Source organism: Sturnira hondurensis, unplaced genomic scaffold (genome assembly GCF_014824575.4).
Source record: "Sturnira hondurensis isolate 20B ecotype Veracruz unplaced genomic scaffold, ASM1482457v3 Scaffold0004136, whole genome shotgun sequence".
Classification (NCBI taxonomy): Eukaryota; Metazoa; Chordata; class Mammalia; order Chiroptera; family Phyllostomidae; genus Sturnira; species Sturnira hondurensis.
Window position 1 is genome coordinate 17,844,267 of NW_028076767.1, and position 13,737 is coordinate 17,858,003.

Below are 13,737 nucleotides of genomic sequence, written 5' to 3' on the forward strand. Positions count from 1 at the left end.
CAAATGGAGAAGGCAAGCATTGCACCAGGTTGGGACTTGGACAGATGGATACCACGCTGTGCGGAGCATGGAAACTGAGAGTGTCTGCAAGAGAACTGTTACGGGGCCGGCTAGTGATGTCCAGGCTGTGTAAAGAGGGAGGCAGAATCAGGAGGTTGAGATGATTCATGGAAAAGTAGTGGGATCAAGGGCTTCATTTCGATTTTAAGAATAATTAACTCTAGCCCTGGCTGGTGTAGCTCAGTGGATTGAGTGAAGGCCTGCAAACCAGAGGATCATGGTTTGATTCCCAGTCAGGGCACATGCCTGGGTTGCAGGCCAGTTCCCAGCAGGGGACTCATGAGAGGCAACCATACGTTGATATTTCTCTCCCTCTCTCCTTCCCTTCCCCTCTAAAAATAAGTAAATAAAACCTTTAAAAAAAGAATAATTAACTCTAGGAAGTAGGAGTTGGAGCAAAGTGGGAAAGGGATTCTTAATTTTTTACAGGCAGGGTCTAAAGGGAGAAAATTAGGGAGCGAGATCAATCTAGATCCAACTTAGGTTTTTCAGGAATTGAATGTGTGCTAGCCTCTGTACTGAGCACTTTCCTGTGTGTTATTTCATTTGATCCTTATGAAAAGCCTGTGCCCTGGGTAGGATACATCCTCGTTTTGCAGGTGAGAAAATAAAGCAGAGAAGATTAAATGGCTTGTCTAGGGTCATGCAGCTGGTACGTGGTCAAGCACGTATCCACCCAGCTCTTCTGATCCTGAGTTTAACGTTCTTCCTTTGACAGCTTCAGCGATCCTTAGACTCCAAGGCGGAGGGTTTTCATCCAAAATGTGTGCTGGGAATGACTAAGTCAAGCCACAAGGTTCAGTGTTTTCATAGGAAGGGACTGGAGAGCAGGCAGGTGACCCCAAACAAAACTTTCCAACTCAGGATAAAGAGTCGAGTTCTTTTTGAGGAGTCGGATACATAGCAAGGATTGGAAGCACTTGGGTCCACTCACGACCGAAGTCATGGGGCTGGTGATGGGGAAATCCCGTTGCCCCTTTTCAGGACCTGTCCTGGAAAAGGACTAGCCAGCAGTTCAAGATGACAGGGCCCAGCTCGGGGGAAAGATAGCGATGGAGCAGGAATCCACGCAGAGTCTGATACCGGTTCTCTCCAAGGAAACTTATGAGACGCCATCCTGGAGTTTCTCACAGGACAGAGCCACAGGTATTACGAGGGGAGCATCGCAGCCTTTGGTGTGAAAGTAGAGAAAGAGAAGCAGCAGGCTAGTGGGTTCTTGTGTTCGCCACACAGCCTATCTTGCCACCTTGACCTCCCCTGAAACACCCAGACGTTGAACCTCATAGCCTGTTTCAGCCTTATAGCTCCAGACTATAAACCTACAATACAATAACCACTAGCCCCATTTAGCTGTGCAAATTTAAATACGAATTAAACTACATTGAAAGTTCAGTTTTCCAGTCATACTGGCTACATTTCAAAGTGCTCACTAGCCACACGTGGCTTGCAGTTACTATACAGGACAACACAGATGTGGGACACTTCTCTCATGGCAGAAAGCTCTGTCGTACTGGACTAGAAATCAAGAATCAAATAGATAGAATGAACTTTTTTTTATTTATATCATCTGGGATCAGCCGCAGGGGGCCCCCAGGCTGGCAGCCATGGTGGGCAAGACTGAGGTTATTACCTCCCACTGATCCATCCTGTTCTCTTTAACGCCCCCATGCACCTTTCTTTCTCCTTATTTATTCATTTGGTCTGGATCTGCCCGACAAACACAAGGTACAGCCAAGAATGATTTGGAAGAACTGCAGGACCCAGAGGTGTTAGACTCGAGGTGGCCCCAGAGCCGTCAGACTGTGGAAGGTTATCTCTGGCTTCCGGTTGAGTTTGAGGGTTTAGTGTCAACGGGTACATACTTCGGGTCCACACAGCACTTTGCCTCCACATTGCACAATATGTAGAATACTTCACCTTCTTTACACATGACTCTGCATGTTCCCAATTTACCCCAACACTTCTTGACTGAAATTAAAAGGAGAGGAGGGGACAAGCTTAGTCTCAAAGGGCAGCAGAGGGCTGTGAAGCAGGAGGCCAAAGTCGAGAAGTAGTAAGGGGAATAAGGAGACATGTGAGACCTCATGAGGTGTCCTCCAGGTTTAGGAGGGACTAGTGGTCACTATCCTTTCTTTTCCCACTTGTGTCCCCAGTCACAGCCTCGACGTCCTCCCCATTCAATGGCCTGGAACCTACCTGGCAGCTTCCTGGCCAGGCTCCTGTGGATGAGGCAACAGGTCCCCCACTCTCTCCAGGGTCTCACCTCTCCCAGTTTATAATGTGCCTAGGTGCCCAGCGTCAGCTAGTTACCTTTCCCCCTTTGTCCTGAGTGCCCTTTCTGACCGTGTCCATGAAGAAGGACAGGAATTTGAAATACACTCATCTGGATGTTGGCCAGTCTTCTAGGAGACCTCCAAAACTCCCCAAACTAAACACTTGCTTCTCCAGAGCATCCTGGCACTTTTTGCTGGTTTTAACAGCCAAGATAATTAGGAAGAGTTGTTCTGGGAAGCCTACTACCTAAAGGGGCCCTGGTAAACTGAGGCTGCATGAAAAAAGTGGAATCAGAATCCTACCCTCAAACAATCAGAAATTCAGAAACCATTTTCACAGAGACAATGAGAGATCAAAATTTAAATGCCCCAAGGAATGTTTTGGAAAAACTCCCATGGTCTCTGCACTCTACGCCCAAGTCTCTCTCCTCCTTGTATCCTTTCCCCAAAGTCATGTTCAACTTTTTCTAAGCCAACCAGAGGGAGTGGTTCAGGGTGGTCAGGTCAAAGGCATTAAAGATTGGTACCAGAACTTCAACTTTTCCTTGGCTAGAGAAGTCATCCAAAGGTCTCTGGGGAGCCTGCCCCAGCCCAAGCTGTTAGAGCCCCCAGCATTCCCTGAAAAGGCATCAGGTTCCCCGGCCCACTGTCCATTGGGAGAGGTCCTGGTTACCTTTGGTGACCTGCACCAGGGGCAGGGTAACAGTCAAAACCAGAAGAATGAGCTTCATGAATGATGGGAGGAGATAGGAGGCTTCTGGGCTGGCAAGTTAGAACGGGTCTCCATTCCAGGCAGTCCAGACTGGTATTTATTGACCCAAGGATCATGGTAGAGCCATGATCAGTGAACCAGAAAGGGAACAGTCATTTAAGATTAAATGGGCAGGGACAAAAGCAACCACCACACCGCTTGAATGGCTAATACCCAGACACCTCACCCTCTTAGACGCTTCCAGAGAGGCTGAGAACAGCGGAAGCGAAGTGATCAAAAAGAAGGCACAGCCTTGTCTTTGAAGAGTTTCATAATACAACTGGAGAGCCAAGGACGGGGGAAATGTGCTTATTATTAATCCATACCTGGTAAATAAGGAGAGAAAGAGAGAGAGAGAGGAAGAGAGAGATGATAGTTCTATGTTCCTTGGGTTCTTTCCAGCAGTAAGGATATCTCAGGGCCTCCCAAATGTTAGTGGTTCATTCTAGGAATACCAAAGGTCAGAAGCAGAGGGAAATACCCCGATAGCTCCACGGCCATCACCACTGAAAACTGGTATCAGCATTTGTGGAGTCAGATGAGCAGCAAGGCCACTCGCTCTTCACGGTGTGGGCTTATCACCAGCAGGTGGCATCCTCCTAGATGGCAAAGGAAAACCCTTTTACTGTGACTGTGGCATTTCTCATAATGCACGGTGGGTTGCACTATTGACTCTAGTATCTCGCCCCACTGGAATCCACGTTGTGGCCACTGTCTCATCCTAGGAGGAATGTCCTTCATTATCCCTTCATTTCTGTCATGGCTGTTTCACTTCCTTTAGCCAATGATACATGGGCGGAAGTGACAGAAGTGACCGCATCCCAGTTCTGAGCCCAGGCTGTAAGAGGTGATGACTGTTTTCACTCACCCGTTTGTGCCGTTGCTGCCACCATGAGAAGATCAGGCCCCAGGGGTCCAAAGACAAGGAGAGACACGTGGAGCCGAGCCATCCCAGACCACCCGCAGGTCTGCAGTGAGAAGCAGACTCACCCCAACACCCCGGCCTCAATCAGAGCAATCCAGCCAGACTCTAGTGTGCCTGCTGGTGCATGAGCCACAGTGAAGCACTGCCATGGTAAGCCACTGAGTTTTGGGGTGGATGGTTACACTGTAGTGGCTTCGTGATACACTGAACCAGCAGGTAGAGCAGAAAAGAGCCAACCGCGGTTTTAGCACAATAATGGCAGGTTCTGTTATTCCAAAATGGGCTGGAACAAAGGCACACTAACAGGAGCGATACCTTCTTGCTGCTATAGAAGAAGATTATTGATTCTAAGAAAAATAGTGCTTTATACCAAGGGTCCTCTGACGTTTTCTGTCAACACCCAGATATTAAATATTTCAGGATCTAGGCCATTCAGTCTCTGCCACAGCATTTCAGGGCTGAGACTGCGGCATGAAAACACCATAGATGGCACGCAACATGTGATATGGTCACATTTTGGTCAAAATTTCACAGACACTGAAATTTGAATTTCAGCTAATTTTCACGTGTCACTAAATATTATTCTTTGGGGTTTCTTTTCAACTATTTAAAAATGTAAAAAATATTCTTAGCTCCTGGGCCATGCAAAATCAGGTGGCAGGCTGAATCTAGACTGGCCAGCATCAGAAAGCTGAACAGTGGTCAGTGGTGTCAGGAAAACGGGGATAGAGGGACACTCAGGGACTTCTGGTGGGGTACAGGTCAGAGGCAGAATGACTGTGGATCTCATGAAGGCTCAGTGTTCCTCACTTGTTCGAATCCTCACTTGTTCAAATCCTCACTTGTAAGTGCTGGGAATTCTAGAATGTTCTAGGCAAGGAGAGGAAACCACGTTCCAATCAGGAAACCATAATAAGAGATCATTTCTGGTAAATTGTCTTCAGAGATCCCAGCAACCTATTGTCCTTCCTTAGCTCATTTTAAATAAATACTCACTTTCGGGCTGTTGGAACTTTTAGGATGATGAAAACATTCTGTCCACAGATGTCAAAACTCATCAAAATTTACACCTTAAAACTGGTGCATTTTATTTTATGTAAATTATATCTCAGTAAGTTGACTTCCTTAAAAGGGGGTGCTGATTTTTAAAAAATAAGCAAGCAAATGAGGTGTAAAACATAAAACAACTTATATGAAATAAAAACACATGTTAACACGATCGCAGTTCGATTCCCAGTCAGGGCACATGCCTGGGTTGCAAGCCAGTTCCCAGCAGGGGACTCACAAGAGGCAACTATACATTGATGTTTCTCTCCTTCCCTTCCCCTCTAAAGATAAATAAATAAAAAATCTTAAAAACACCTGTTAAAAGTACAAACTAAAACACAGGAAGAGCCATCTGTGCAGGATGTGGATGGGAACTGATCATAGGGATAAAAATCAGCAAGTCGGTAAAATAAAACAAGAGAAAGGCTGTGCATCAGACCAGTGAAGACAAATTTGCCACAAATCATTAACTCAACCCCGTGGCTACAGAAGAGTAAAAAGAAAGAAAACAAAGTGTTCTATTGCCAGGGGCTCGCTTCTCAGGGCTGCTTGTGAGGAAACCAGACCTCTGGATGGGAACTCATTCCTCTCCTTCCAGAAAGGGCTTCGGGGAAACAAACCTGACGTGCACTTGACTCTGCACAGCCCAGGGCCACACCAGAGGTCACCACTTAGTCCCCTCTGGAGGAAGGAGATCATTCCTAATTAGAAGAGCAGGGCACTGGGCTGAGAGTCTTGAAAGGCTGGAGAGAAAGAAGGGAGCTGCTCACAGGGGCACGTCACTGGCAGAAACCTTAGTCCAGACGGGACTCCTTTGCACATCCAAGGAACCCTCAGCAGCACGAGATTCTCCCACCTTGAACTCCTGTTCGAAGATCCCCTTCTCCTCCAGTACAGAACTCCATCACAGCTCTCTGCCTGCTTCTTCTCGTGGATGCTGATTACCAGGAGAAAGTGGCCTAAGGCAGGGAGGGCCTGATTCCATAATGTGCAGTATTTTGCAAAATCAGCAATGGTTTTACATAGTAGAGGAAGCTCCTTCCCATCGGGCACAAGGTACTGCAAGACAAAATTCCTTGATTTTTCTATAAGCTACAAAGGGCTCCCCCCACACCTCAGCTATATTTATCTGCATCTCTGGGGTGTCTTAAGATTTAGCATCTCCTCCTCAATTGTACTTCTACATATAGTCAACTGTTTTGCCCTGGTGCTTGTTCAAAGCTCTCAAAGGAAATAATAGATGGGCTAAAAAGAGTCTGATTCATTAGCTAACAGAGGTAAAGCTTTGTAAAAAGATGGAAAACTATGGAACCATCTGCCTCACTGATACCTGCAAACTTGAGCTTCTGTTGCTGTTGTTGCCACACAGGAGATATGAACTGGGTGAGTGGGTGAACACCTGCCATTAGGAACAGAAAAAGAGCAAAGGAAGTCACGGAAGCAGAGCAAGAAGAATAAGGAAGGAATAGAGAATTGAGGGGGGAGTGTGTGCTTTTCGGCAAGATTACAGAATTGGAAAGGAAGAGCCCTCCAGTAGCCCATTAGGAAGATAATCTGGGGGTGTGGACAGGCTGGAGGCAATCTGCAGAAAGGGGTTCACAATGAGGAGGGCACTTTGCTGTGGAGTGTCCAGGGGCCAAGAGTCCCAAAACTGACAGTGTACTCCGTAACCAGGCCAGTTTAAACAGGCTTCTGAAGTGCTGAGGCCCTTCACTAAACACTCTACCTCTTCCTGAGCCTGAAGTGGGGACCGCTCTGGTATAGTGGCGGATAGGATGGTACCTGATATTCAGAAAACTCCGAGTCTGTTCCCTGCCTGGCCACTGCTCTTGCTTTGACCCAGTGTCAGCCATGAGCCCCCCTGGTTGGAGGGTGCCTCACCTAGAAAACGAACCTTCTTGCTGCGAGTGGATTTAGCCTGTCTTGGCCAGCACCTTCCACTCACTTCTCGGATTTCTGCCACCCACCCCTGGTGGTTCTCTGCTTCCAGCGTGGCAGCAGAGGAAAGAAAACACATCTGCATGTCACTTCTCTGTCGTCTTTGGGAGTGGGGGACATCGGAGGGTGGTGGGGAGAGGGACGAAACCACTGGCCCAAATAAGCTTGGAATTTTTCGGGCTTCCTCTTATGTTCCCACTCTGGCTCCTCCTACTACACGCAATTAGCCATGGCTATGGATACGCTGAGGCTTTTTCTTCAGGGTATTTGAAATAACCTCCAACAGTCTACCACCAAATAACAGAAGTTTTGAAGCTAAACAAATTGAGATTAGAATCATTCTTGGATCAAAACCACCTATTAACCAAGAACTCTGAAAAGTCAATGTCTCCGGGCCTCAGTTTTTTCTTCTGTAATATGGACTCAGCACCACTGACCTCAGAGATCTGCTGTGAAGATTAAAGGCGGCAGCACTTGCAAGGCACACAGACCAGAGCCTGCCGAGGCGGAAGCCCCTGATGGCTGGTAGCTCCTGTTATTACTACGAATGCTCACCTTCCTTGACTCTTGGAGCATTTGGCTGCTGACTTCTCTCCCCCCTGAAGCTCTCCTGACCGTCCTTCCATGTCAGCGCAGGCAACCCTCCATAAAAGGTACAAGGGCTGTCAGCGACTTTGAGACTTCTCTGCTCACTGTGCGTCTTCAAATCCAGGTTGGAAATTGCGAAACTTTGGGTCTCAAGTCTGCGACCCAGAGTGCTCCCCCAGAATCCAAGCTCAAGGACAGACCTCTCTCCTCGGTGTCTGGAATGCGCGCAGCGTAACTCCGCTTGAGCTCCAGCGTGAGCTGGTAAAGAAGGTTCCTCACTTTTTATCAGCCTCTCCCTGCTCCGAGATGCCTCTCCCTGCTCCGAGATGCACATCCTTGTGCCTCCCCAGGATGTCTTCACTGGCTTCTTATCTTCACTGTTGCCTACAATTTCCAGAAGCCGTTTTTTCCCTGAATCCTTTTTTTCATGTGTCTACTTTCCCAGGAACCAACCACTGCTCCATCCGTGTTGGCCATGTTCTCATCCCTTCTCGAACCTCCCCTTCCACTTGCAAAACCACCCAGGCCATTTTAAGTTTCCTGTGGACTGAGAATTAAGGTACCAGGGAAGTGGAGGAAGAACTGTCTACCATGGTTTCAGTCCTTAAAACACTTATAGCTTCCACCCTGGCTGGTGTAGCTCAGTGGATTGAGCACCAGCCTGTGAACCAAAGGGTTGTCAGTTCGATTCCCAGTCAGGGCACATGCTTGGGTTGCAGGCCAGGTCCCCAGTAGGGGGCGCATGAGAGGCAACCACACATATGCTTCTCTCACTTTCTCCCTCTCTTCCCTTCTGTCTATAAATAAATCATCTAAAAGAAAAAGAAAACCTCTAACAAAACACTTATACCTTCCTTAGAAAAGCAGGCATTTTGAAATAAACTTCGTATCCTTCAAAACACACTCAAGAAGTGTTTGCTAAATAAAGCGAATCTTCATTAAGTACCTACTAAGTGCAGGTGTTCTGTTGAGCACTAGAAATAGAGAGCATGACAGGACACAGTCCCCTAATAGTCCGATATATGAGGACAGCCAAGTCATGGTGCAGCAACAAAGGATCTTGGTGGGTTCTAAGAACAAAGGTTTACTCTTCACACGTGCTGCATATTCACTGCAGGTTGTCTAGAGACACCTCTCTTCTCATTCTGGAACTCAGACTGACTCAGAAGCCACTCAGATGCCGCTCATCGCCATGGCAGAAGAAAGGAGAGCCCTGGAGGGTCTTGAACTGGCCGCTATATAAACCCTGACCTTGGAAGCAACACCTAGCTTGTACTTGTAACTCACTGGCTCCAACAGTGACATGGCCTCATTCTACCACAAGGGGGCCGGGAAGTGCCATTCTGCCACAGGCCCAGAACACAGAAAGCCAGAAATACTTGATGAATAGCATCAATGACCTCCAAATATACAAGCACAGTGGTCCGGCCTAAAGGCCACATGAGTAAAAACAATGTAAAGGAGCCTGTGATGAAACAGAATTAAAAAGCATATTGCAATAGAAGGAAACATGAGGAGAATCACCAAAGGCCAGGGCAGGTCAGAGAAGGCTGCACCGAGGACCTTCTTTCTCTGAACCTTGAAAGAAGATAGATTTCAGAGAAATGGCAAAGAGCAGGGAGGCATGAACACATATTCTGATTATGGGAGCAGGTGACCAGAGAAGCGGTAGAAGAAATGTTTGTAAACCACTGGGGGACAATGGAAATACTGCATGGCTATGGCTAGGTGTCCATGCACCGTATAACATTGGAGAATTCCCAGTGATAAAGTTTTTAAAGCCCTCGAATGCAAACCTAAGATACTTAGACAAGTCTCAGGTCAAAGTCAGGGGAGTAAAGGAGGCAGTGGTGACCCCAGCAGTAATACCCACAGCAGCCGAGGGTGGGTGCCCGGGGCCCATGCAGGAGGCTGGTCAAGGCATCCACTACTTTGTGATAATAAAATTATAGTGTACATTGCAAACAATTATTGAATCAGTTATATAAAGTAATAAAGCTTCTCTCCTTGACCAAACTCTACTCAGGCTGCCCTGAGCTCAATGTCTCAATTTGGGGGCTTCTGTGTTTTTCTCTGCATTATCCAATGTTAGCAAGAATTCTGGAAACTGAGTTACTAATCAATCATGCCTGCATGATGAACCCTCCACAAAAATCCCTAAACTATGGAGTTCAGAGAACTTCTAGGTTAGTAAGCATAGCCACGTACCAGAAGGGTGGCGTACCCCAGCTCCATGGAGACAAAAGTCCCTGCACCCCAGATCCTTCCAGGCCTTGCTCTACACATCTCTTCCACATCTCTGGCTGTTCATCTGTACCTTTATTGTACCCTGTATTATATAATACACTGGTAAAGGTACAGTAAGTAGGTGTTGCCCCGAATGAGTTCTGTGAGCCGTTCTAGCAAATTATCGCACCCAAAGAGGAGGTCATGGGAGCCTCGATTCCAGCTATTTGGTCAGAAGTACAGAAAACATCCTGGGACTTGCCATTGGTATCTGAAGTAGGTAGCCTCGTGGACCTAAATCCTTACCTTGTGGAGTGTTAGGCTAGCTCCAGGTAGAAAGCACCAGAACTGAATTGAACTGTAGCACGCCTGCAGTGTCGGAGAATCAGTGTGGGCAGAAACCCACATGTGTGGGGAACAGAAGCAAAAGCGTGTGGGTTACACAGAGAAGAAGCTGAGCTTTTCAGTACAGCGTTGCTGTTGATACTGAGGTGAGCATTGCTCTCCTCAGCTATATCTCCCATTTCGTAGGTTTCCTTTTTATTTTGTTGATGAATTCTTTTGCTGTGCAGAGGCCTTTTAGTTTAGTGTGGCCCCCCACTTGTTAATTTTTACTTTTGTTGCTGGTGCTTTTGTTGTCATATCCATGAAATCAATGCCAAGACCAATGTCAAGGAGATTTAGCCTCAGGTTTCCCTCTAGGAGTTTCATGGGTTCAGGTCTTACATGTAAGTCTTTAATCCATTTTGAGTTAATTTTTAAAAATTTATCAAAAGACCTGCTAAACAGACCCAAAAAGCCATAGGACCCTGAATGTGCCCAATCTTGTCCGAGGTGACTTTTGTGAGTGGTGACAGAGGCTGGTCCGTTTTATTCTTCTGCATCTGACTATCCAGTTTTCCCAGCACAGGCAGCCTTTGCTCCACTGAGTATTCTTGGCTCTTTTGTCAAACATTAGCTTTAACCTCTTTTGTGTGGGTTTATTTCTGGGCTCTTAATTCTCTTCCATTGGTCCATGTGTCTGCTTTTATAGCAGTAGTATACTATTTTGATTATGATAGCTTTGTAATATAGTTTGAAATCAAAATGTGATGTCTCCAGCTTTGTTCTTTCTTGGGATTGCTCTGAATATTTGGGATCTTTTGTCAATTCATATGCATTTCTACATCTGTGAAAAAATGTCATTGGGCCCAGCCAGTGTGGCTCAGTTGGTTGGAGCGTCATCCTGCGCACCAAAAGGTCACAGGTTCGATTTCTGGTCAGGGCACATACCCAGGTTGCAGGTTTGGTTCCCAGTTTGCACACGTATAGGACACAAACCAACAGATGTTTCTCTCATGTCAATATCTCTCTCCCTTCCTCTCTCTCTCTCAGGAATCAATAAATGTATATATTTTGTAAATATCACTGGAGTCTTGATAGGATTACATTGACTCTGTAGATGGCTTTGGAGAGTGTGGACACCCTTGCAATACTGAGTCTTCCAACCCATGAACACAAGGTAGCTTTCCATTTATTTGTATCTCCTTCAACTTCTTTTATCACAAAGTCCTGTGGGTTTTAGTGGACAGATTCCTTACCTTCTTGGTTAAATTTATTTCTAAATATTGTATTGCTTTCGATCCTATTGTAAATTGTGTTGTTTTGCTTTATTTCCCTTTTGGATAATTCATTGTTAGTATACAAAAACATAACTGATGTTTGTATGTTGCAACTTTTCCAAGTTTGTTTACAGATCCAACAATGTTTGGTGAGGCTTTAGAGTTTATTATGTATAAAATCACGTCATCTGCAGACAGAAAAGTATAACCCTTCTTCTGCAGTTTGAATGCCTCTATTCCTTTCCTTCCCGATGGCTCCAGCTGGTGCTTCCAGTGCTGTGTGGAACACAAGTGGCGAATGTGGGCAACCTTGCACTTCATCCTTCTGGGAAAGCTTTCAACCTTTCACAACTGTGTACAATGTGCTCTGAGGTCCGGGTTGGGGGTCTGCTTCTGACTGGACTCCATGGTTGGGTGGACCTGCTGGCTGGGCTCTGCATCCAAGCAGGGCTCCATGGGCAGGTGGGACCACCAAAAGGGCTCCGCAGCCCCCTCTGGTTGCAGAAGGTCTCAGGCTGCGTTCCCTAGCGGGGTGGTACCATTGGTTTCACGCCACAATTGAGCATGGCTGCAGACTGTGCTCCACACTGTGCTCCACACTTGATCTTGAGCAGGTGGGGGTCCCAGACTGTGCTCCCCAACCGGATGGTGCCACTGTGGAGTCTGTGTTTCGGTGAGGCTGCTGCGGGCAAGGTTTCACAGTCCAGTGCGGCCTCAGGCTGTGCTCGGCAGTCAAGCAGGAGCAGGGCTGTGTCCCGAAGTTCAGTGCACCTGTAGCCTGAGCTTCATGATCAGGTAGGCCACTGGCTGTGCTCCACTGTTGGGCAAGGTTACTGGCCAAGCTCTGTGGTTGGGAGAGGGCCCCAGGTGTATGACACAGTTGGGTGGGACTGGGGACTGTGCTTCACGGTTGGGTGGGGTGGCTGTTTGGGCTCCCTTGTGAAACTACAGGCTCTGCTCTATTTTGGGGTGGGGTCGCTGGCTGGATTCTCTGTCTGGGTGAGGATACAGGCTGTGTTCCGCAATTGGGCAAGGCCATAGGCTGGCCTGGACTCCAGGGCAGGATTGCAGGCTGGGCTCCACTGTTGGGTGGTACCATGTAGGGGACTGATTTATTTTGGCCTGGCAAATGTGACTCAGCTCTGCATGGAAAACCTACAGAAGTGAAGTGGTGGGTAGGAGCCAGACCTTCAAACCGAGTTTTTCCATGGGAATCAGGCCTAGAAAATGCATACAGATTGTTATGGCTTGCTCTTGCTAAAACTCCATCACCCTGGTCTAAAACAACAAATGTGTATCGTCTATCATCAAGGTAATTTCCAAAGCCTGTGTGAGTTCTCCCAAGGACAGAGCTAATCGGCTCATTCCCCTCTGCATGTTATTTTCATTTTCTTGATTGTACCTAAAATGTAGACAATAATATTCTATGTAATAGATAATCTTTCTCTGATGTAAGACCCCAGGAAATCAATAAAAGCCTGTCTAGGCAAGGGTCGGGGTGCTCCCCTCTTGAGGGAGTGGCTGAGGCACCCATAGGCACTCTCCCCTTGAGAGAGTAGCCGTGACATTCCCTTTTTCCCCACAGGACTGTTGTCGCCTGTGCATTCATTCTCGCTGCCAGCCACAACAGGCGGACTCTGCTGGCCAGGGTCTGCCACAGTACCATGCACTGAATTCCAAGGCTGTCCAGGGTCCCTGTTCGGGCTGTCTGGTTATTTGGGGACAGAGGCTATACTTAATAGCTGGACAAGGCAGCTGCCTTGGCTGTCAGAATGAGCTCTGGCTGACGAGGTTCTGTGGTCAGGCTTCCTGGTCAACACGACTGTAGGCTCTACTAAAAAGTTATACGGGGCTGCAGATTTGCTTCCCTGACTGGGCAGCCATAAAATAGACTTCACAACTCATCGTCTGTGGACCCAAATCTGTCCCCTGAGCTCTCTGGCCAGATGGGGTCACCCGCTCAGCTCTGCACATGAGTGGAGCTGACAGCTGAGATTTCTGCCCAGGCTGCATTGCAATAAGGAACATGGTCCACCAGGATCTGAACACTGGTAGCTGTAAGGCCTGCCTCCCTTCTCTACCTCTATCTGACCCGCCACCCACCCCCCCGTAGTAAATCCCAGTGGACCCCCCGAGTGACTCCTGTGGTTATCCCTCTCCTATCCCAGCAGATAGCTAGAGCTTCTTTTGTCTGAGGAGGCTCATGCAAAGAGTGTCTGGATACAAGGACAAGGGACCAGAGGCCACTGAGAGCAGGGGCATCATATTGAACACAGAAGAGTTAAGTGAAGTTTTATATACTTCATGTCAAAACCCAGCCTTCTTTCC

General features: G+C 47.4%; 1 protein-coding gene across 1 annotated transcript; it reads right to left on the reverse strand.

Annotated features, from left to right (window-relative positions):
• Nucleotides 1-1,870: 1,870 nt before the first annotated feature.
• On the reverse strand, nt 1,871-3,064 carry DEFB121 (defensin beta 121). Its single transcript, XM_037044749.1, has 2 exons — nt 3,007-3,064; nt 1,871-2,028 (listed from the first exon to the last, which is right to left on the reverse strand). The coding sequence occupies exons 1-2, from the start codon at nt 3,062-3,064 to the stop codon at nt 1,871-1,873; spliced, it is 216 nt and encodes a 71-aa protein (XP_036900644.1).
• Nucleotides 3,065-13,737: the final 10,673 nt, after the last annotated feature.